The sequence below is a fragment of the Streptopelia decaocto genome, assembly GCF_964273445.1.
Source record: "Streptopelia decaocto genome assembly, chromosome: 22".
NCBI classification, from domain to species: Eukaryota; Metazoa; Chordata; class Aves; order Columbiformes; family Columbidae; genus Streptopelia; species Streptopelia decaocto.
In genome coordinates this window covers 6316364-6340662 of record NC_138677.1, presented here as the reverse complement: position 1 = coordinate 6340662, position 24299 = coordinate 6316364, and the positions used below count along the sequence as shown (strand labels likewise).

General features: G+C 57.8%; 1 protein-coding gene across 1 annotated transcript; it reads left to right on the top strand.

Moving 5' to 3' along the window:
• The first annotated feature begins 6389 nt into the window (after positions 1-6389).
• On the top strand, positions 6390-23484 carry ACE (angiotensin I converting enzyme). The gene is made up of 25 exons (XM_082071021.1): positions 6390-6664; positions 9910-10077; positions 11341-11428; positions 11804-11947; positions 12185-12376; positions 12534-12631; positions 12831-13003; positions 13283-13506; positions 14966-15110; positions 15410-15508; positions 15739-15861; positions 16343-16554; positions 17078-17214; positions 17507-17665; positions 18068-18155; positions 18359-18502; positions 18732-18923; positions 19245-19342; positions 19611-19783; positions 20228-20451; positions 20652-20796; positions 20992-21090; positions 21503-21625; positions 22185-22372; positions 22653-23484. The coding sequence occupies exons 1-25, from the start codon at positions 6455-6457 to the stop codon at positions 22838-22840; spliced, it is 3834 nt and encodes a 1277-aa protein (XP_081927147.1). The 5' UTR covers positions 6390-6454; the 3' UTR covers positions 22841-23484.
• The last annotated feature ends 815 nt before the right edge of the window (positions 23485-24299 follow it).

Here is a 24299-nt window from a genome sequence, read left to right as displayed (position 1 = left end):
GTGGCCGGCCCCGGTGGGGTGGGATCGGCAGCACCCGTGGGGCTGGATCCCCAAAGTGACCCTGAGGTCACCCCTGGGGGCGAGTGCGCCCTCACACCTGGACCCTGGCGGGTCTGGAGCACCCGTGGGAGCAGCAGCATCCCTGGAGCTGGTGGGATCTGCAGGAGCTCAGGTGGGACCCCCTCTGGCTGCTCTGTTCCCCCAGCCCTTGCTCCGGCGGGGCTGCTGTCACCAGCTCAGACCCCCCAAAGCTCCCCCAGAGACCCTGCCGATCCCCAACATCCCCAGCACCATCACCCTGCCGATCCCCAACATCCCCAGCACCATCACCCTGCCCATCTCCTCCAACATCCCCAGCACCATCACCCCCCAACCAGGACTTGTGCTGCATGTCACGAACCGCAGAGGCAGCACAACCTCCCCAACACCACAACGTGATTCGGCGGAGCCGAAATCCCCGTTCAGCCCCAGGGCCCCACGGGCACCTGTCGCACCAAGAGCAAAGTCCAGGCCCAGGAAAGAGTCCCGGGGCCACCGCCCCGCTCTTTGCCCACAGGGGACAACCCCAGGGACGGCGCAGCTGCTGCCCCCTCCCAGCCTGCGGTCGGGCCTTATCGCCTTGGCGGCTCTTGGAAAATGGTTCACCAGAGTTAATCAAAGAAGCCATAAAAGCCACCATAAAAGTGCAAACCTTGAGCTGCTGGGCTGTGCCCCGGCAGAGCGGGGGGAGGATTTTCCAGCTGAGACCCTTGGAAAAGCCTCAGTGGGGATGGAATTTGGGGGGTTCATCCTTTAGGATGCTTGTCAGGACAGAAAGCTTTGTCCTCTGCTGAGAGCAGCACTGCCGTAATACAACACGAAACAGCTTTATGAATGTTTATAACCACATCCAGCCAAAACGCCTTGACTTTCAGCAGCAGCAAAGACAGAAGACCTCGGCATTATGTGATTCAATGGACACGGCTGCTTGTTCTGTCCCCACAGTGGGGTCCCTGCACCCACTACCGTGAGCAAGAGGACTCACTGACAGCTGATCTGGGGACAAATAAGCCCCTTAACACTGGCCAGCACGCTCCTCTTCCCCGGGAACAGCGAGCCATTTGTAACCAGCTCTTTAATTAAAGACATTGCCAGAGGCAGAATGGCTTTATTAAATCTGCCTGAGCTTTCCCTGAGCTGGCTGTAATGAAATCCTCCCGCGTTGCCGGGACCGTGACGTGCCAGGCGCGTAGAAGAGCCAGTGCCGGCTGTCCCAGCATGGACCCGTGGGGCTGGGGGACAACCAGGGGTGTTCGGGGGTGCTCAGGGGTACTCAGGCGCATCAGGGACATTCAGAGACATTCAGGGATGCTCAGAGATGCTCAGGGACATTCAGGAATTCTCAAGGATGCTCAGGGATGCTCAAGGCTGCCACATCTTCCTGCAGCTCAGCGGTTGCTGCTCCAGCTCCCCGGTGATCAGCCAAGCCCGGCACCCTCTCCAGGTTTGTCCTGGGCTGCCAAGCACCAGCGGATCAATAGGAGCATTATCAACTGATAATTCATGGTAAAACCAGTAGTTCCCTCCCTCTGCCTGAGATTATCGAATTACCATTTTGCTGATCTAACCTCTTTCGGGTTGTTTTTTCCCCCCTTTCTTAACCCAAGTTTTTATTGCTAGGAAATGCTGATTTGCAAGATGCCTCCCCAAGGATGTCGAGGATGGTGTGGATGGCGAGGATGGTGAGGGTGGCGAGGATGGCGAGGATGTTGTGGATGGCGAGGATGGCGAGGATGGCGAGGGTGGCGAGGATGTTGTGGATGGCGAGGGTGGCGAGGATGGCGAGGATGTTGTGGGTGGCGAGGATGGCGAGGATGTTGTGGATGGCGAGGATGGCGAGGATGTTGTGGGTGGCGAGGGTGGCGAGGGTGGCGAGGATGTTGTGGATGGCGAGGGTGGCGAGGATGTTGTGGATGGCGAGGATGGCGAGGATGGCGAGGATGGTGAGGGTGGCGGTTCAGGAGCCCGGCGGCCTCGGGGAGCCAAGCTGCCACCTGAAACAGCCCCGGCCTCTGCAGGTCCCTGTGCAGCCCCAAACCTGGGCAAGATTAACATTTGATTTTCATTAAACATAAGGTTTTTAAAAGCCATTTTGGAAGGCTGCGCGGCCGCCAAGGGAGCAGCTCTGGGGTAGCTCAGGTTTAAGCACAAATTGTCCTGCTGGGTCGTGTTGGGGGGTTGGTCCCCAGTTCTCTGGGGTCCCACAAAGGCTGATCGATGGGTGATGCGCAGCTGGGATGGAGCGGGATGCTTCTCACATCAAGGATCGGTGCAGCTTGGCTGGAGAACACCCTGGTTCTCCTCCTGGCTCTAATCCCCTCTCCCCGTCCTCCTCCTCGCTGGGGACAGAGCTTTGCTGAGCCGCGCAGGCGATGTGATCAGTGCAGCCGCTTGCAAACACTTCATCTTTTTCTGGAGAGGCTGAAGGCACGTTTATGGCGATTTCTTTTTAATAGCAGCTTGGATAAACAGCCGCGGTACCCTGCACCGGGCGCGCAGCGGGTGATGAATGCGGTCACGCTCGCTCGCCGCGGGGCCGCGATTGCCTTTGGTTATTAAAGAAGATTTAAAAAAAAGAAAAGAAATAATGGACTTTGCCACGTTTTATTGGGCCGATGGGTGTGGAGGGAACACGTCGGCCTCTTCGCTCAGCCCGTGTTGGCGCCCAGCTGCTGAGCAAGGGGGAGGGATGAAGGATGGGGAAAGAAGGATGAAGAATGAGAGATGAAGGAGGAGGGATGAAGGATGAGGAAGGCAGGATGAAAGACGAAGGATGAGGGATGAAGGAGGAGGGATGATTTCTGGCCAGGCTTTTACTTCTTGCCCCGTGATGCTCGTGGCTGTGTGCCTGGCGCTGGGTTTATCTCCTGCGCTGTGGCCGGGGGTTCTCAGGGGTTGGTTCTCAGGGTCTTGCATTTATTTATGACCCTCCCAAGACACGGGCACCATGTAGAGGCCCTGAGCTGCTACCTGCCCTCGGGACGCAGCATTTTGAGGGCCGTGCAGTGCCATAGAGCATCCTCGGGCTGCTGGCACCGATCCCAGCCCGGGGGACAGAACCAGACACCCTATGGTGGAAACCACGTCTCCATCCCCTTCTCATCCAGCTCCTGCCCCGCTGAGCTGCCAACCCGGCTCACACGTGTCCCCTGCGCTGGGACCGGCCCCCCCATGGCCAGAAACCCTTGTCCTCGGGCAGGCACGTGCTGGGAGGCGTTTTTGCGGAGCAGGGTAAAAATCGTGCTGATAAGGAGCGTTTCTGCTGCGTTCAGCCCTGGGCAAGAGCCAAGTGATAAAGTGTTTCTGGTGATAAAGCAGCGATTGATCCTCTGGCGCTGGGAGTGAGCACTCTGTCCCCAAGCAGGGGACACACAAGACTTTAATCTATCTTTTATCCAGGGAAGCAGCCCCATAATATTGCCAAATACCCCCAACAGAGGTATTTTGCAGCCAGACAGCAGGATCCCTCTTGAGGTCCCTGTCCCCAAGCCCAGGTGACATCAAGGGGCTACACTGGCCACAGGACTTAGTCTCATGGTTCGTGATTGTTTTATTAGTCACAGGTTGAAATAAACCACCAAAAAATCCTTTTGCCTGGGATGTTTCACTTACTTTAAGAATCAGAAAACAAACCCTGTTTGTTTAGATGAAAAATTCGGATGGGAGATGGGGCTTTTCCCTCTCCCTCCCGGCAGCATCACCGCTGGGAAAGCAGCTTAGCAAATCATGCACTATGATAATTGATTGAATTCATCAGTAAATGAAGCAGGAGCCTTGAAATTCAGGGTTCAGAGAGGGAGGAAAAAAAGTCCCCATGCAGTGATTTGTACCAAGCAGCACAGGAGCCATCAGGAAAGGTAACACACCTGGTAAAAATAGTGGGTTTGAGGTTTAAATCAGGAGGGAATAATTTCTTTCCCTTCCAGAAGCTCCTTGGTTGCTCAAGCAGAGAGATGGATCAGATGGGAGTTTTGAAGCACTCTTGAAGGCTTTGGGAAATGAGATGGGGAGGCCAAAAGTGTGATTTATAATAAAAGAAAGGGAAAATGGGCTTGAGCATCCCCAACCAGAGGCTGTAGGGCTGGGATATACCCGGTACAATCCCCAAATGCCTGCTTTTTCATGTGGCCACCCCTGCTCACCCCTCCGATCAATACCTTACAGCTCCCCTGAGGAATATTTGCTGCCAGTATTTGGGGACAGCAGGGCTGCAGGCAGGGAGGTTTTGCAGCTGGGGCAGCTCGGGCTCCCTGGCAAGTGAGGCACCCCCGTGTCTGCGCCCCCGATAAGCTGCAGGGATGCGCTGGTCATCGCGCACGTGTCCGCGCACACGAGCTGCAGGGAGGGGGGGACAAGGTCCCTGTGCAGCTGGTGACAGCGACGCGAGCCCATGGGAAGCATCTCCCGGCCCAGGGACACCGCGTCTCACCCGGCGTCCCCTGAGCCCTCGTTCCCACGAGCCGTTCAGCATCCGTCTCCGTGGCAACACATTTTCCACATCCTCCGATACCTCCTGTCTGCGGCGCCAGCAGCCCCGGGGAACCCTGCGCTGGGCACGGATGGATTTGGGGCAGCACAGAGGCACCTCCAAGCTTGCAGGCATCTCACCTGCCTTCCTGGGCCACCAGCCACCCCATCTGCCAGCGCTCTGCCACGTAGGAGGATTTTCTGCCTCTTTCTCCAGGAAGGGACGTCGCGGAGCCGCGGGCATCCTTGGAGATGCGGCTGCCCAGAAAACCTCTTGCCCAACAAAGTCCCTCAGTATCATCCTTGGAAGATGCTCACGCGCAAAATGACAGAGACCTGCTCTTCCCCTGCGGGGTCACCCATCGGAAAAGCCTCATTTGCTGGGATTCCTGGATACCAGTGGGACTGCAGAGCCCGTTTCAGCCGCGCCACTCACCCGAGATCCCCAGCGGTGCTGGAGGTTGTGCCGTAAGGCCCCGGAGCCGGGAAAACCCCTCCCCGGCACAGCTGGGAACAGCGCTGGGGGCACAGGAAACCTCCATTCATCGGCGCTTGGTCACCAGCCAAGTTGGAGCCAAACCAACCAACTTTTTTCCAACTTCCCAGTAAAATGGAGTTTCCAGGGACCTGTGACGGGTGGAGAAAGTGATTGGCAAGTGGGGCTCAGGAGGATGGCGGCTTCGCCCCCAGCTCCGCAGTGTCTGGGCTCCCGGTGGTGCCGGTTCTGTTGTGCACCAGTACAGGCTGGGAGTTGGGGATGAAGGGTTTTTGGATGCCCACATCAGTAGGTGGTGGGGAAGCTGTGATTTTTGGAGGGAGGTTTAATAGACATCAGAGGGTCACAGGCTCCTAAATCCCTTTCTTTTTTATTTTGGAAATGGGTCTGCAAACACTGTAGAGTTCCCAGGCCTGGCAGGAGGACGTGTCCCTTGTCAAGGGGCCATGTTGTCCCCATGGGGTCACCCCACGGGGCTGTGGTGGTGCCCAAATGTGTTGCAGCACCCAGCGGGGCTGACATGTCAAGGGGTTTCCACCAGAATAAGTTGTCCCCTCTGTGACATGTGTCCACTGTGTCCCCATGGGGTGGTGGCCTCGATGAGGGGCGATGGGGTCAGCCAGCCCAAGGCCAGAGCTCAGCCTGGCACGGCTCCCGGGGCTGGGCCAGGCCGCGGGGCACAGGGATTTAGTTATATAAAAATAATTAAAAAAAACAAAGCAAAACAAACTATCAAGCCCACCAGCATGGGTCTGGTTTTCATTTTGCAGGAACTTTTTGTTACTCTTTTGCATCAGCCCAATTCCTCCAAGTCCAAAACACTTGGTGTGATGTGATGGGTTTCCCTCCACAGCCAGCAGAAATAATCCTTTTCTCCGAAAAATGAGGTTATGCCGGAGGTGGGTCACGTTGGCAAGAAGCAGCGGGAGATGGACCTTGGCTGCCCCCCAAGTCACTGCGCTCGCCCCCGTGCCCCGTGGCGGGTGGCGGGGACGCTGCCGAGGGACATCGCCGCGTGACACCGGCGTGGGGAAGGGACGTCCTGCCAAGAGCCGCGGTCCGGCCGAGCGGGTCCCCAGGAGGGTCTCAGACCCCGCAGGGACGGCGCTGCCTCCCACCCACCCCATCCTTCCTCCTCCTTTCTCTTTTTCCCACTTTCCCCTTGATTCCGCTCTGTGTCCCTCCCTCCCCGCTGGCCCAGCCTCGTCCTTCCCGGCGTGGCCAAGCACCAGAAGGACTTTGCACCCCAAGGCAGCGCTCGCTCCCCACTCCTTCCCGCAAGCCCGGGAGCTGCCGAGGAGAGCGAAAATGCTTTGGTGTTATCTGCGAGGGGAGGCAGGCTCGGTGGGCAGGGTTTGCGCGAAGCCTGCTGGCTTATAAGCAGCCAGCAGCGCAGGCAAAGCCGTCTCGCAAGGCACCAAACGGGTGTCCCCCCCGCGTTTTCCCGTCGCGATGTCCCCGGTGCTGGGGCTGCTGCTGGGGCTGAGCCTGGCGGGTGCCCTTGGCCCCGGGCTGGAGCCCCCCGAGTCCGCCCCCACCGAGGAGGGGGCTGTCCTGTTTGCCAGCGCCTACAACAGCACGGCCGAGCTCGTCCTCTTCGAGAGCGTCTCGGCCAGCTGGGATTACTACACCAACCTGACGGCCGAGAACGCTGCTCTGCAGGTGGGTGGTGGGACGGGGGCGATGCCGCCACGGGGGTGTCCCTGGCAGCGGGCACTGGGGCATGGTGGGGACACTTGGAGGTGTCCCCTTCCTCCTTGCAGGCTCCTTTAGCAGCAGCCAGGGTGGCAAATCAGGGCTGGGACGTGTAGTCCGGGAACAACAGGGTTTTGCATGAAATTTGCCCTCGGAGAGGCGCTGCCTGGAGCCGCAGCCCTGGTCCTGGAGCACAGTCTGGGTTATTTTTAGAGGTGGTTCCCTCCTCCCAGCACCTTCTACTTTCCTTCCCCCTCCTTTCCTGGATGGGGGTCAGGTGTCAAGTGTCCCTGTCCCTCTCCCTGCCCGGTGCCACCACGTCCCCGCGCTGTGCGGTGCCGGAGCCCCACTGCGTCCCAGCACTGGGGCTCTTGCTCTGGGGCAGACGCCAGGAGCCCAAAGTGTGCACAAGCAACAGGGTGGCATTGGGACCGAGGCTGCCACCCCCTGTCCCTGTGTCCCCACCCCAGTTTGGGAAATCAGGCTATGGGGGACTTGCCACGAGCCCAGAGCTCTGGTGGGGAGCGATGCTGCCCGCATCCCGCAGGCGTGTTTGCTGGGGGTTCTGTGTGTTTGGGCTGGGTTTTGTGGGCAGGGAGTTCAAGCAGCCCGGGGGGGCTGCAGGATGGTGTGGGCTGGGGAATCGCAGTCTCCGGACAAGCTGCAGAGTTCTTCCCGGCTCTCGTTGTGCCCAGGGAGCTGCTGGGTACCCGGTGCGGGGGCACAGCCGCGGTGCTGCGTGCAGCTGGGAGGTGTACCTGCCACCCCCTATAGCCTGAGGAGCACGGGTCAGTGAGTCCCACACATCACCCCTGCGCCCCACGGGCTGCCATACAGACCCAAACACCTCCGGATGCCACGGGGCTGCCCTGCGGCAGGAAGGAAACGTGTTTTCCTGCACCCAGGGGGAAGATCAGCGCCGGGGCTGACTGCTGCCAGCTTGGCACAACACCCCAGAGCACCCAAGTGCCCCTTCAGCCGTCTTTCGGCGAGCTGACGCGGTGTCTGGGCACACACCCAGAGGCTGCTGCAGATGTGGTGGTGGGACCAGGGACCCTGGGGCAGAGCAGCAGCATCCCGGCCACCCCAAGTCCAAGGTTAAGCCCCAAAAAGCACCTTGCATGGAGTTTTCCCGAGGGGTGTTTCCAGGCCAGCTCTCACCCTTTTCTGGGTTAATAAATGCCAGAGGATCAGGGCCAGGTGACAAGGCTCCCAAGCCATCCCAGGACACGGAGGGGACCTGTCCTGAGATCGTCCCAGCGATGGGGCAGTGGGGAGTAGTGCGGTGGGATGGGGAGAAAATGAGCCCTAAAGGGTTAACAGCCGGCCAGCACCACCCCAAGGCTGAATTGTGGGGACGTGGAGAAGTCCTGGGTCAGGCAAACCCCGCACAGGTCTGTGACACAGGAGGAGCTGAGCCAAGGACAACAGGGTGTGGGCTGCTCCAGGACCTGCCACCAAAGGTGGCCACAGGACAAAGTGACGGGGGGCAGGAGGCTGAAGGCAGCGGCCCCTGGTCACACAGGGACGGACAGAGGGATGGACAGGGAACTCAGCTGTGGGAGGGGGAGATGAAGCATCTCCTGCAAGCTGGGGCTGTGAGCAAGAGGCGCTTGGGGTTCAGGAGCTGCTCGTGGGTGCGGGATGTCTCTGGGCGCCCGGGGCAGCCCCAGTGCCCTGGGTCACATCCTGCTGCACCTTCCCTGTGCAACCAGGAGCAGGGAGGGACTGGGTGGGGTCCCTGAGCCTCCCAAAGGAGCACAGGCCCAGAGAGAGCTCCAGACTGGGGGGTGAAGGGCCAGGCTGGCGGGCACGGCCGTGGTGAGGGCATCTCGGGCAGCGCCACGGGCCCCGGCTCGCTCCGCCAGAGCTGTCAGGAGAGTTTAGGGCACGATCCGCCTGACCAAACACAGGCGCCTGTTCAAGGAGAAGACAAAACACAGCTGGACTCTGCTTCCTACAACCGCCCAGCTCCACGGCGACAGCTGGAAGGGGGTAACGACACCCCCCGTTTCGTGGGGTGATGCAGAAGCATCTTGCTCTAGTTCAGGGTGTCCGTGGGGCTGGCACATCCCATCACATTCATTGGTACCCCAGTGATGCTGTGGGTGCTGGGACATCCAACAGAGGTGGTGGGTGCAGCCAGGGTCACCCAGTACTTTTGGCATCTCCACCCCCATGACCCCCGCACGTGGGTGCTGTCCTGGGCAGCCCCCAACCCTGCCGCACCGTAACTCCCTTCCAGCCGAGGGAATGTGAAGATTAAAATAAAACAAACCAGGCTTGCTGGAGCCAGGCTAAAAATGCCATGAATATCAGCTAATGAGCTCCATAAATCACGCTGGGAGGGCACACGGGCAGTGAACAGGCGCTCTGCACCTTCTCACTCCATCTTGAGCCTTGTCCCTCTGGAAAGATCAGCGTTTCGCAAAAATACAGCTGACGCTGGCTGGGCTGGGATGTGACCCCCAGCAATGCACCCTGTCCCAAAATCATGGCCATCAGCTGCGGCTCCAGCTGCCTAAATAACCCCCCATGGTGCGGGCAGCTCCCGATCGCCCCACGGCCCTGGGAAGGGAGGTGGGGGTTGGCAGGAGATGGGTGACAGTGAGAGACCCAAAACTGGGGGCAAATGGGTGCCCCTCTGCACGGTGAGACCCAGACATGGCGCTCACAGGGCACAGGCTGCGGAGAGCCGGAGGAGACATGTCTCGAGCTGGCAAGGAGGTGTAGGAAGGAGAAAAGTGAATGTGACATCTTTGCAGTTTCCCTTTGGGCTTCTACAAAGGTGAGAAATAGCTGGAATAGGAATTAAATGAAGCTAGAATGCAGAGATCCTCCTGAAACTGAGGTTTGGAAGCTGCCAGAGCCAGCTCAGGAGCACCTGGACAACCTGCCCGTGTGGGGTGGACACCCTGTCCCCATATCCCCACCCCATCTGGGCCACAACACCCCGGAGCTGCTTCCAAAACATCTTCAGAGGCGCCTTGGCGGGTGCTCGGCGGGAGCGCCGCCCGCGAGCGGGGCTGCCACATCGGCTGGAGGGTCACGTCTCTGTCTATGAATGTCACGGGTCGTGGACAGCCCTGTCTGCCACCTCGCATCCTGTCCCCTCTGGCTCCTGCAAGCCCTGGTGGCTCCGAATTTGTCCCCCAAACCATCACCTGCGTGCTGACGTGTCCTGAGTCCCCGTGTCCCCTCTCACCGCGCAGGTCCAGGCATCACTGGAGGAGCAAAACTTCACGGAGCTGTGGGGGAAGAAAGCCAAGGAGCTCTATGGCAACATCTGGAGCAACTTCAGTGACCTGCAGCTGAGGAAAATCATCGGCTCTATCCAGACCCTGGGACCCTCCAACCTGCCCCTGGAGAAGAGAGAGCAGGTGGGTGAGGTGCTGGCCATGGCTGGGTGCTGCAAAGTTCCTTACAGGGATTTTTCCCAATAATCTGTTGCTGACCCATTGTCCCTCCATTGCATTTTGGGGGTGTCTCTCTCTGGCTTTTGCACAGGGAAGATGGTGATGGAGAGGGGAGATGGGGTGGTATATCCAGCTGGCCCCACCATCCAGCCCTAAGCTTATCTTGGAGCTATCCAAGTGGGAACCGGAGATTTCCTGCTTACACAGAGTGGCCTTGGGCGTCACCTGGAGAGAAGCCAGGCTGTGCCCATGGCTGGGGGCCAGCTGGCTCGACCCCATGGCCCGGGGCTCCTGAAAAGTGGGGCTGCTGCAGCCACCCCCGTTCCGAGCCGTCCCTGCCAGCCTGGGGATGTGCCTTGGTGACACAGCTCCGCACGAGGGACACCAGCACATCCTGAGCTTTCAGGACCATTTACCTAAATGTGACTTGATTTCAGTTTCTGTGCATGAAAAGATTGCCCAGGCTGAGGCTGATGGCCACTTGCCTCCACACAAGCGCAGGAACGTTGGCGCTGTCATCCCCCACGGCCTTCCCCACCGAAACCCCAGCAAAGCCGGGTGATACAATCCTTTCCGGAGAAACGTCGGCCCTGGTTCCTTCCAGGAAACCCATCCCTACCCTCTCCCACATAACACAGCATCACGTCTCCTCCCCGCACATCATCCACATTTCGCCTGTCCCCAGCAGCTCCATCCTGTCCCCATCCCCTCCAACCAGAGCGGAGGGATGGAAGCAGAGAGAGGGACGGAGCGGAGGAATTTCCTTCCCTGGGAATGGGCTCCCCGGGCAGGTTCCAGGAAACCTCCTGTTGCTATTGTTTGCTGTTGTTGAAGTTCACAGAAATAAATCCCCCTCCTCCTCCTGCTTTGCTTTTTTTTTTTAACCCACTTAGATAAACAGGCTGTGCCGCAGCCCCGCTGACAAAGAGCTTTATAAATAGCCCCGCTCTGGGACAGCACGAGCGCTCACGACACGCTGGAGGGGGGTTCGGCAAGCGGCTGTGTACGCCTTGTCTGTCCCCAAGAGCCTCTCTGCTCCCAGCGTGTGAAGGGTGCAAAAACCGTGGGTGATAACACGCTTATCTCACCAAAAACGTGCTGTGTAAACATAGCGATCCTCCTCCACATCCCTTCAGACACGCACTCCGGCGCTGGGAAGGCTGTAGATCCCTCCCGAAGGGCCATTCCCGTCACCTTCCAGCCCCAACGCCTTTTCCTTTCCTGCAGTACAACACCATCCTGAGCGACATGGACAAAATCTACTCCACGGCCAAGGTGTGCTTGTCCAATGGGACCTGCTGGGACCTGGAGCCAGGTATGGTCCTCGTCCCTCTGCTCCCCATGGCCATGGGTTTGTCCTGGTCCCCACCAGCAGGTTGGAGTTGGCAAATTGTACCCATGTTTATTAAAGTTGTTCTGAGGCAAGGATGGATATTCAGGTTTGGCATGAGGTTGGTGGCAACTCTGCAAAGATACTGCGGGATCATGGAATTACGGAACAGTTTAGGTTGAAGGGACGTTCCCAGCTCCCCTAGTGCCCCCCCTGCCATGAGCAGGGACATCTTCACCAGCTTAGGGTGCTCAGAGCCCCGTCCAGCCTGGCCTGGGATGTCTCCAGGGATGGTTCAGCCACCACCTCTCTGGGCAACCCCCTGTCCTGCCCCTCGCTCATGTCCTCCTTGTCCCTCAGACATCTCGGACATCATGGCCACCTCCCGCAGCTACAAGAAGCTGCTCTACGCCTGGGAGGGGTGGCACAACGCCGCAGGCAACCCGCTGCGAGCCAAGTACGAGGAGTTCGTGAAGCTGAGCAATGAGGCCTATCAGATGGACGGTATGGGCAGGATGGGGTGGTCAAGGATCAGGGGTGGTAAATGGGGTTGAGACAATGGGGTGGCCTGTTGCTCTCCCCAACTTGCATGCAGCAGGCACCCAACTTCTGTTTCCCAGTGCCAACAATTTGGGAAAGGGACAGAAATCCTACTGCTGTCCCCCAGTCCCAGCTCTTGGTGCTGGGTTGGGGGCAGCCCCTGAGGGTGGGAGCCAGGGGTCATCACAGCCTCCCTGGCAGGATTCGAGGACACGGGCAGCTATTGGCGCTCCTGGTACGACTCACCCACCTTCGAGGATGACCTGGAGCATCTCTACAACCAGCTGGAGCCGCTCTACCTCAACCTGCACGCCTTCGTGCGGAGGAAGCTGTACGAACGCTACGGCCCCAAATACATCAACCTGAAGGGTCCCATCCCTGCTCATCTCCTGGGTAAGAGGACAGACCACCCAGCCTGTGCCCAGGGATGCTGGTGGGGCCAAAGAATCACATGCAGGGCCATAGTGGGACAGGGCTGGCCCAATTCTTACAGTGTCTCTCTTCCTCCTGACCTACCACCAGCTCTTCTCCAGCTCTTTTATCTTCTCAGGCAACATGTGGGCTCAGCAGTGGAACAATATCTATGACCTGATGATCCCATACCCTGACAAGCCCAACCTCGATGTCACGAGCACCATGGTGCAGCAGGTGATGGGCTGAGGAACTCACTGGTGGCAGTTGGGGGGACAAAAACCAGGGTGTTAGCCAAATCTTGTTTGTAACCCTGACCCTATGGGAGTGGTTTCTCATACCTCATACCCCATGGTGCTGGGAGAGCATCAGAGGTGATGTCCAGCATGTGGACAGCCCCTTCCTCAGCCGTAACCTCCTGCCTGCTGCCCATCAGGGCTGGAACGCCACCCACATGTTCCGGGTCTCGGAGGAGTTCTTCACCTCCCTGGGGTTGCTGGAGATGCCCCCTGAGTTTTGGGAGAAGTCCATGCTGGAGAAGCCAACGGATGGGCGGGAGGTGGTTTGTCACGCCTCGGCCTGGGACTTCTACAACCGCAAGGACTTCAGGTGCGGGGGGGCATGTAGGGGCCCCAGGGCTACCGGGTGAGACCCTCCTCCATCCCCCTTGGGGGTCACCATTTTGGCCACTCCAAGCCTGGTTGTGTGGCCCAATCTGCCACCTTCTTGAGTAAGGTCTTAGGGCACCATGCTGTCCTGCTTTCCCCTCCACTGGGTCTTTCACTTCCCCATGGGGTGCTGCCACCCTCTCAGGGACCATGGAGGGTCCTTCCCAGGCAGCTGAGGTTCCTCACCCAGCTCAGATGATGCTCTGTTTTCACTTGTCAGGATCAAGCAGTGCACAACGGTGACCATGGAGCAGCTGTTCACGGTGCACCACGAGATGGGCCATGTCGAGTACTACCTGCAGTACAAGGACCAGCCGGTCTCCTTCCGCAGCGGGGCCAACCCTGGCTTCCACGAGGCCATCGGCGATGTCATGTCCCTGTCTGTCTCCACACCCAGCCACCTCCAGAAAATTGGTCTCCTCAGCAGTGCCACTGAGGACACAGGTATGGCCACTGCCCTGGGGAGCTGGGTGGCCTGGAGGGCTCAGGCACTGCCCATGGCACCAGGAAGGGTTTGGGACATGCAGAGAGGGCTACAGTCTGGTAACACAGCCCAGAGAAGACAAGACCCTGTGGCTGGTTGTGTGCCTTTCACCCATGCTTGGTTCCATGTACAAACCATTCTTGTTTCCATGGGTCCATGCACAACCTCTTCTTGGCTCCATGGGTTCATGTAGGATCCACCTTGTCTCCATGGGTCCACGCACAACCTGATCTTGGCTCCACGGATCCATGTAGGATCCTTCATGACTCCATCTTTTTCACCCCCAAGGGCAGGAGAGATGTTCTTCAGAGCTTGTCTGTGCCCTTTCCTTCTCCATCAGAGCCCCAGACTTGAAAACAGCAGCTTGGTGCCTGATCGGCTTTGACCTTTCAGGCGTTGTCCCCCTCCCTTGCCAAGAAACATCCACCCCAGGAGCTCCCGGTGCAGCTCTGTGGAGGTGGCACGAGGACAGGGAGCGGGTGACATGTCTGCCTGCCAGCCAGCACAGCGGAGGAGGACTTGTCACTGCAGGGCACTGCCCGGCTTGGCAAGAGTCTCTCCCCCTCGCAATGTCTCTCAGCCAACATGTCAAAGCAGACGGCAGCAGAGGAAAACAAGCGCTCGTAGACTCCTGCCGCAAGCGTCTGCTCTGCGGAGGAGGAACAGTCCCGGGATCCTCCTGCCTTGTCATTAAATATGTTTCATGACGGGGAAGCCGTGGCAGCAGCCAAGGGCTTTGGGCCGATGCTGCATAAACACCATGGAGCAGATGGTCCCGGCCTCAAGGCATCGCTACCAGACTAACCCATCTGGAGCTGTGGGGTCAGAGAAGGGTTGGCAGCACTGCCCTGAGGGACTGTTGGCTGCCATCACCATGATGGCATGGCTGCCAACCCTTCTCTGACCCCACAGCTCCAGATGGGTCTCCAGCAGGTTGTTTTCCAACCTTTCTTGCCCAGATCTCCTTGTGGTGAAGGAAAAAGCAGATGCCATTATCTCCTGTGCTTTCTATGATATGGTGGTGACTGTCCCAACGTTGACCCCAACTCTTGGTCCAAGCCAACAGAACCTTTGCAGTGGTGTGACAGCTGTGCACACCAAAGCCCCTTCACCTTGAGTCCCCCAGGGTGAATGTGTGAAGAAGGAACCATTAGACTTGTGCTCACTAGAGACCTTCTCACTCTGATAGCCAAAGGGACACCACAATTGTCACTCCTGTTGTCCCTACTCTGTAGAAGGGTGCGTGTTGCCCCAAGCAGGAACTGTATCTAGAAGAACCTCCTGTGCCCTGTTGAAATGTTGTCCCCATTTCTCATCCAGAAACCATCTGCTCACCTTCTTGCCCACAAAAAGTCTGGTGACCATAGTGCTGGCCAGCCAGATTTCTTCCCAACCTGGTTCAGGCTCTGTTTCATGCAGAGAGCAACATCAACTACCTGCTGAAGATGGCCTTGGAGAAGATCGCCTTCCTGCCCTTCGGCTACCTCATCGACCAGTGGCGCTGGAACGTGTTCAATGGCCGCACGCCCCCCAGCCGCTACAACTACGACTGGTGGTATCTGAGGTAGGGTCAGCGGGGGTGGATGGGGGTGTGGAAGCTGGGGGTGTGCGAGGAAGGAAGGCAGGAAAGAAGAAAGAGAGGAAAAAAGGGAAAAAGTAGCCATGGAGGTGGTTGGAGAATGATGGATAGATGGGGAGGTGGGATGGAGGGATAGATGGATGGATGAGTAGGTGGATGGAATGATGGATGAAAATACATGGAAGCACACTCTAATAGTGTAGATTTCTTCCCTTCCCATTCCCTGCCTTGGTTCATCTGCCTCTCTCTTTCCAGCTCACACTCTTGTTCTATGTTGTCTGCAGAACCAAATACCAGGGTATCTGCCCTCCAGTTTCGAGGAACGAAAGTAACTTTGACCCTGGAGCAAAGTACCACATCCCTGGGAACACCCCTTACATCAGGTAGAGGAGCTGCTGGCAAGGGGACGGGGTCTTGGGGAGCAGGTGGAGTTGGGGCTCAGCTCTATGGGCAAGGGAGTGGGATGCGCCACTCATGCTCAAGACACAGACTATCCAACACTTGGGACCACAAATAGTGGGGAGCGACATGTGGCCAGGTGCCTTCTCCCCACCCTAGGACTTTTCTGCTTCCCTCAGTCCCCAGCGCTTACCTTCATGGGCTTCCTCGGCAGGTACTTTGTGAGCTTCATCCTCCAGTTCCAGTTCCACAAGGCGCTGTGCCAGGCAGCCAACCACAGCGGCCCCCTGCACACCTGTGACATCTACACGTCCAAAGAAGCTGGAGACAAACTCAGGTGGGGACAGAGGAGGGTCGGGACAATCGCCACGGGCAGATGTGTGTGTGGAAGCTGATGGTGTGCAAAGGAACGAAAGAAGAAAGGAAGGAAGGAAAAGTGTCTGTGGAGATGGCTGGAAAAATAGCTTTGCAGATGGATGGATGGATGGATGGAAATACATGGAAGCACTGGGGTGGGGTGAGTGGTCCTCACCAGAGCACTGCTATTGTCCCTGTCATGAGCCCCCACCCAGACAAGAGGTCACTAAAGCACGTTTGGTTCCTGTTACCTCCCTGGGTGTGAACAACTGCATGAGTATGTCATGGGGAGCCCTCATTCCCATATGCAGGACAGATGAGGGGCTTCAGAGGCAGCTCCCAGCTTCATGTCCCACTCAGGAATAAATCTCCAACCCTTGTGATGCTGAGATACCATCACCACCTTTCTCCCATCCATCCCCTGGCCTCATGCTGGCTCTTGCTGTCCCACTCCTCTGCAGGGAGGTGTTGAAAGCTGGGTCTTCCAAGTCATGGCAGGAAATCCTCTTCAACCTCACCGGCACGGACAAGATGGATGCTGGGGCCCTCCTGGAATACTTCAGCCCTGTCACCCAGTGGCTTCAGGAGCAGAATAACAAGACCAATGAGGTGCTGGGCTGGCCTGAGTTCGACTGGCGTCCCCCTATCCCTGAAGGCTACCCCGAAGGCATCGGTAAGGCTGCAGCTCCATTCTGGCTCTGGGGACGGGCAGGAAGAGGTGTCCCAAGGGACATCACTAACCCTGAGGTGGGACAGTGTTGGGGGAGGTCTCTGCTGTGGGTGGTGGAGGTCACCATGCCAGCAAAGAGAAATAACCATCTCCACACGCTGTCCTGCAGGGTGCCATCAGCCACCCTCTTGACATACCATTGTCAGAAGCCATGGCCCTGTTGCTGCAGCGATGCCATCAGTCATGGTGTGACAGGTCGTCTGTTTTCAGCGGCATCCTTTCTGCCCAAGTGGGAGGGTCTAGGGCATGCAGCATGGCCCGCTGTCCCATCCCCTGTCCAATAGAGCACCCCAGCAGTGCCCCTCTGCCCCCATTTCTTGGCTCAACCCACTCCCCAGTTGTCATATCCTTCAATAGACCTGCAGTTCCAGGAAAAGCTCAGCTGTGGCTTCATGGGGTGGTGCTCTTGCAAAGAGAAGGACTCTGCTGACTCCCTTTCTCTTCCCCTGTTTATCTCCTCCTCTAGACAAAATAGCAGATGAAGCACAAGCTAAAGAGTTCTTGGCCGAGTACAACAGCACAGCTGAGGTGGTGTGGAACGCCTACACTGAGGCATCCTGGGCCTACAACACCAACATCACCGACTACAACAAAGAGATCATGGTATGGGAATGACCCTGGGGCTGTGTGGGGAGAAATGACAGCCAAGGCAGGCATCTGGTACATTTCAGATGAGCTCTGGAAACCAGGGCAGCCTCTGCCCTTGCCCTAGCCAAGGAGTAACCCCCTCACCTAGGAGGTGCCTCTTCCATGAAAACCCTCATCATGAGATACCCACAGGGGTGGCCACGGGGAGGTTGTCAGACATGGCATACCAGGTGGTGCTTCTAGTGATGGCCTGTGTCTCAGGGATCTCCCTGAAGTAACTCCTCTCTGTCCCCTCCTGCACTTGCAGCTGGAGAAGAACTTGGCCATGTCCAAGCACACCCTGGAGTATGGCATGAGGGCCAGGGAGTTCGACACCTCCGACTTCCAGGACCAAAGTGTCACACGCATCCTCAACAAGCTGAGTGTCATTGAGAGGGCAGCCCTGCCTGAGGATGAGCTGAAGGAGGTGAGCTGCAAGGGGACAGAGCCAGGGATGGGGTGTCCCTTGCCTCTGCCCTGTGTGGAGACACAGGCTTCTCCCAGCTTTTGGGAAATCACACCCCCTGTCCTTGAACAAGGTGAGAGTTTGGTAACTTCTACACGAAACCAAGATCCTTGTCTCCAGGGTTTTCCACTCCAAGGTTGCCTGTCCCAGGCTTCAGAGGGGCCTGGTTGCTTGGGTGGCAATGGCACTTTGCTTGCTGGCCCCAGTGCCTCCTGTATGGACATCACTTTGCCTCCATTTGGGGTCACACTTGGCCTTGGAAGGGACCAGAGGAAAACCCCTGGGGACATCTCAATAGGCTGTGACCTTCCCCAAGGGCAGGACCAAGGATAACCAGCTCATGTGGCCTGATTTTCTTTGCAGTACAACACCCTCCTCTCAGACATGGAGACCACATACAGCGTAGCCAAGGTCTGCAGAGAGAACAATATCTGTCACCCCCTGGATCCTGGTAAGATCTGTGAGGATGTCCAGCAAGTCACCTGCAACAGGCCCAGAAAGGAGGGATTTTTTAATAGGGACATGGAGAAAGGTCATGAAGGGGCCTTCCCACCTTCTCTGTGATGGCCCCTGAGCAACACGTTGGGTCTAGCACCATTACATCAGTCCAGCCCATCCAACAGCATCACTTTGGCTTCATTGCTCTCTCTTCAGACCTCACAGACATCATGGCCACCTCACGGGACTATGATGAGCTTCTCTTTGCCTGGAAGGGCTGGCGGGATGCTTCTGGGAAGAAGATCAAGAACAGCTACAAGCGATACGTAGAACTGAGCAACAAGGCAGCCGTGCTCAATGGTCAGTGCTCCACACCCCTAGAGACACACTATGGTCTTAACAACCTCTGAGCAGAGGATTGGGCTGATTGCCCAACTCAAGGCCAAAATATCGAGGGTGTGGAGGTCCCACCAACTCCCATAAGATCCACTGTCTCGTGGATGTGGAGGGACCTAGGGTGGCTGAGCAGCAAGACAGACTCTTGCCCAAGAAAGAGTGTCTAACAGCTTCTGTTCTTTCTCTGCCACAGGCTACGCAGACAACGGGGCCTATTGGAGATCCGTGTATGAGACCTCCACCTTCGAGGAAGATCTGGAGAGGTTGTACCTGCAGCTGCAGCCCCTGTACCTCAACCTGCATGCCTACGTACGCCGAGCCCTATACAAAAAGTATGGTGCAGAGCACATAAACCTCAAGGGTCCCATCCCTGCTCACCTGCTAGGTAAGGGCTTTGCTAGGCCCTCGAGCAGAACCGTGTCTCCCACCAGGCACAGCTGGCTCCAAGTCATGCCAAGAGTTGAGGTTGGTCTCTGTTCAGCTCTGGCCAAAGGGCCGAGGCCCCAGGAGAAGAGTCTGGAGAAGCCAGTCTGCCCCAGCATGACTTGACCGCTCCTGCATGGACAGGGTCCTGCTCATGTCACCCTTGTGCAGGCAGGGACCAGGCAGGGTGATCCTCTTCATGCAGGCGTCAGGAGTAACTGGTTGACTTTGCTCTTCTCTCCATCTCCCTCCTGCCATGCCATTGTCTTCCTGTCCTTCCCAGGCAACATGTGGGCCCAGTCATGGTCCAGCATTTTTGACCTGGTGATACCTTTCCCGGATGCCACCAAGGTGGATGCCACCCCAGCCATGAAACAACAGGTCAGTGCTTCTCCAGGTTGCTCAGGACACAGCACCCTTTGGTCATTGCCATCATCTGCATTGCCAAATGCTCCGGTGCTGCCAAAAGCCTCCATGGCTCATCTGTATTCTCTCCCCACCTGGATATTCCAAGGGCTGGATCCAGCTCTAGATGCCCCCAAAGATCTCCCCTGCCCAAAGGAACAAGGCTGGCACTGGCCTTCCATCCTTCCCCGCCCCAGCATCCCGCGTTGGCCCTCACCAGGTCCTCTGTCTGCTCTGTCCCCAGGGCTGGACACCCAGGATGATGTTTGAAGAGTCAGACCGTTTCTTTACCTCTCTGGGCCTCATCCCCATGCCGCAAGAGTTCTGGGACAAGTCCATGATCGAGAAGCCAGCAGATGGGCGGGAGGTGGTGTGTCACGCCTCAGCCTGGGACTTCTACAACCGCAAGGACTTCAGGTGCCCGTGGGGAGCAAGTGGTGGCCCCAGCTGACATGGTGCTGGGGCAGACAGCAGTGTCTTTGTAGCAAAAGGGCATGTGGCCCAATGTCACCACAATGTCTCTTGCCCTGTGGCTGTGGCAGCCCCACTATGGCATTGCCACTGGTACCCAAAATGCAAGTATTGCTGGCAGGAGATCTCATGGTGGAGGGAGGGCAATCAATGCTTTCCCTGCCATGAAGAATGGAAAAGCTGGTGAACAGGGACAGGGAACAGGCTAGGACAGCAGGAGATGCAGGAGGAAACAGAAACACTGATCCAACGAAAAAGGACCAGTCCAGCCTGACATCAGGGGACACAAGGAAAGAGAGGTCAAAGGGAAAAATAGCTCAAGGGGCTGTGGTTGTTCTTGGAGATTTGCACCCCAGCATTGCCCTCACTTCTCCTGTCCCGCATGTCCAGGATCAAGCAGTGCACCGTGGTGAACATGGATGACCTAATCACGGTGCACCATGAGATGGGTCACGTCCAGTACTTCCTGCAGTACATGGACCAGCCCATCTCATTCCGTGACGGAGCCAACCCTGGCTTCCATGAGGCCGTTGGGGATGTCATAGCCTTGTCTGTTTCTACCCCCAAACACCTGCACAGCATCAATCTGCTGGACCAAGTCATGGAAAACCAAGGTGAGCTGGCAGGGGAGCACCACACAAAGGTGAGGGGGCTGCTGGGGACAGCTGGAAATGCTGAGGGTCAGGATGGGCTGGGCAGGGTGGAAGGGATCAGGGACATAAACCTGATGGGGACACCCTGCCCTTGGGCAGAATGACCCATCTGGGGTGGAGAGGTGGGTACAGCCTTGCTCACACCCCCCCACCCTGTCCAGAAAGTGACATTAACTACCTGATGAGTGTCGCCCTGGACAAAATTGCCTTCCTGCCCTTTGGGTACCTCATGGACCAGTGGCGCTGGAAGGTGTTTGATGGACGGATCAAGGAGGATGAGTACAACCAGCAGTGGTGGAATCTCAGGTGTGCTTGAATTCAGACCCCACTTTGGTGCAAGGGCCATTGTCCCACTGTTTTCTCCCATGGTCCAGCTGGCCGTAATGGGACTCAATGGGATATCCAACCCCTCACTCCGTTCTCACACCCCTGCTGTGTCCCATCCCACCTCACCCCACCTTCTCCTCCCCATGCTGAGCTAACTCTCCCTCTCTGGCCCAGGATGAAGTACCAGGGCCTGTGCCCACCAACACCAAGGTCTGAAGATGACTTTGACCCCGGGGCAAAGTTTCACATCCCCGCCAACGTCCCCTACATCAGGTGAGCACACAGGGCTGGGGCAGGAGGAACACCGCGTGGACGCAGAAGCAGGATCTGCAGTTCAGATGTCAGCAAGGGCACCTTGTTTCACGGCTGGTGGGATACTGGGTTGTTCTGAGGGTGTCTGGCAGCTCCAGGGACCCCCGCAGAACCTCAGAGAGGAAGGATTTGGGTGAATTTCTCCCTGTCTGAGGAGGATGGGCTCATGCACCCAGGCAGCCATAAAACTCATGTTAAAGGAGAAAAGCCATCAGCAGGTTGGACTGAGTTGATTCAGGTGCAGCTCCAAAGCAGGTGGTGCTACTCCAGACTGAGAAGATACAACCAGGGGACAAGGGGGACCACATCATCCCTTGCACAGCCACAAGCAGAGTCAATTCCCATGTTCTCACCCCTCTCCACTCCCCACCAGGTACTTCGTCAGCTTCGTGATCCAGTTCCAGTTCCACCAGGCGCTCTGTGCGGCAGCTGGGCACACGGGTCCCCTGCACACGTGTGACATCTACCAGTCCAAGGAGGCTGGGAAGCTCTTGGGGTAGGTGTGTGGGCAAGATACATATGTCCCCAAATACCTTCAAGCCATCCCAGCAAGACAGGAGGTACCACGGCCCCTGGTCATGCATCCCCTCCCTACCCTGGTGTGGGATGCTCTGGTCCCCGGTTCTGGGGTGCAGGCAGGGGGGACCTCTTGGAAGGGGCACCTTGGGCTGGGTGCTGGGGCTGTGATTGCGAAAGCTGCCGCTAGATGGTAGCTGGAACCCTGGCAGGGGGAAGGCTCCCTCCCTCCTCCTCCTCCTCCTCCTCTGCAGCCCCCAGTTCCTTAGGGAAAACAACCCCCTTGCTTCAAGAAAAGCTCCTGCAAAATTAACCCTTTCACCCAAGAACTTCTCTGCATCAGGCTGGGTTCACTGAAGGGCTTTAAACCATGGAAACTCCCCCTTTACCCCAAGCAAAACTTCCCTCCCTGTGCTCTGGGGTCACCGACTGTACCCAGGGGTGCTGACATCAAAAGCCCCAAGCCCTGGGGAAAAGGGAAGGGCTGGTGGCCGAGAGGGTGACGGGGAACTCACTGGAGCCAATTTCTCCCTCCACAGGGAGGCCCTGAAGCTGGGTTTCAGCAAACCGTGGCCCGAAGCCATGGAGCTCATCACGGGGCAGCCCAACATGTCAGCTGATGCCCTGCTGAGCTACTTTGAGCCACTCACGACATGGCTGGTGGAGGAGAACGAGAAGAACGGGGAGGTCCTGGGCTGGCCTGAGTACAGCTGGACTCCTTACGCAGGTACAAAGAGCTCAGCCAGGCACAGCAGGTCCATGGTGGGGCTGATCTAAGCCCTCACCACGGCCAGGACGGGGCACGTGGGAGAGATGGAGCTGTCTTGATGCTCCTTGGCCACCCAAAAACCACAAGGTGTTTGGATGCTTCCCCCTGATTTCCCATGGAGCTGGGTCTAAAGGGGACACAGCACCCCAGAGACCAGCAAAGGGAGAGCTGGTGACCCAGCACATCCCAACCCAGAGCCACCGGTGCCAACCATGTCCCTTATTTCTCCATTTTCCAGCCCAAGCCGGCTCCGTCCGAACCGATTTCCTGGGCATGTCCCTGGCCAGCAATCAAGCCACGGCGGGCGGCTGGGTCCTGCTTGCCCTGGCACTCGTCTTCCTGATCACCACCATCTTCTTGGGCGTCAAGTTCTTCTTAGCCAGGAGAAAGGCCTTCAAGTCCAGCTCAGAAATGGAACTGAAATAAGGCAACAAGGGAGCATGGACAGGGTGCAAGCATGGGCATTGGGGCAGGCTGGCAGCGATGCCATGGGCACACTTGCCAACGAAGCCACGGGTTTCCACAGCCCAAGACTCCTCTCTCCAATCAGGTCAGACGTTTTTTTCTCCACTATGCAAGAGCCAAAGCAGAAAAGAGCTATTTATTTGTCAACGTCTGCATCTGAGGAAGAGAAATTCAGGCACCGGCGGGCACGGAGCCGTCACGGGCTGCCCCTGCACCAGGGCTGAGAGCTGCTCCAGCCTGGGCACCCACCAGCCATCTCCAACCTGTGGGCAGAGCCACAGGGACTCCAAGTGACAGAGGCAGTCTGGGGAGGGACGGAGCACACTCCAGCGCTGGTTTGCCCACTGCCGGGCTGCACGCTTGCATGGATGAAAAATAAACCCGTGTCTTGTCACCCCCAGAGCAGCAGCTCAGAACCTTCTTGCGGGTGGGCTCGGATCTCAATGGGATGGAGCTGCCACCCCAACCACAAGCCCCTGGGGACCAACCTGGCTTTGGGGTGACACAGCTGCAGGACCCAACCTCCCCCATCCTCACCACGATGGCTCAGCATGCCCATCGCCCCTAAACCGCAGCTCCCATTACAGCTGGCAGCTTGCGGAGCACATGCCTAAAGAAGGGGCTAAATTGGGGCCAGAAATCCCTAAAGTCCAGACTCAAATTGTTCAAAGCGCTGGAGGGTCACCAAGCCCAAGCTCAGACAGGGCTGGAGCTCGCGGCTGCTGTGGAATGACATTTATGTAAGAGCCGGGGGGGCTCAGAGGTCAGCGATCGCCTCCAGCTCCTGATTATCTTGGGATCAGCCACGCTTGAGGCTTTCCCCCCCTCCTCCTCCCCATCTTTCTTCTCCTTCGGTAAATAAAACTTCCTATTTGTTCTGCCGTGATTAGGTGCAAAACTAATCCCAGGCTGGGGATAATTGCAGCCTTACAGAGCTGGGATCTGCTGCAGCCCGGAGGAGCAGGGGAAATGAGGGGATCGGGGATCCACCAGTCCCCCTCCCATCCAATGACCTCTGCCCTTGCTCATGGGGAAACTGAGGCCCGGGAGAGAACCCTCGCAGCCGGGAGAGGCGCAGAAGGCAGGTGCCTGTCCACCCACGCTCTGGCTCTTGTTGGCTTTCAATCCTCCTCCCATGGCAGCACGGCCGCGGGGGGGCGAAACCCCGACCGCTCGTCTCCCCGCAGCCGCCCGCGCTCACCCCGCGCTCTTCCCATGGCCAAGCCCTGATGCGTCTGCTTTATATCCCGGCACACCGGGCACTGTCCGCTCCCCCCTCCCCGCAGCGCGGTGCTTGCACAGCACAGACCTGGCACGGTGAGAGCTGGGGCTGCAGCCAAGTGTATTTTCGGGCTGGGAAGCAGTGGTGCAGGTGTGCTCCATCCAGTTCAGCTCCTCACCGGGAAGTTTTGAGCCCCAC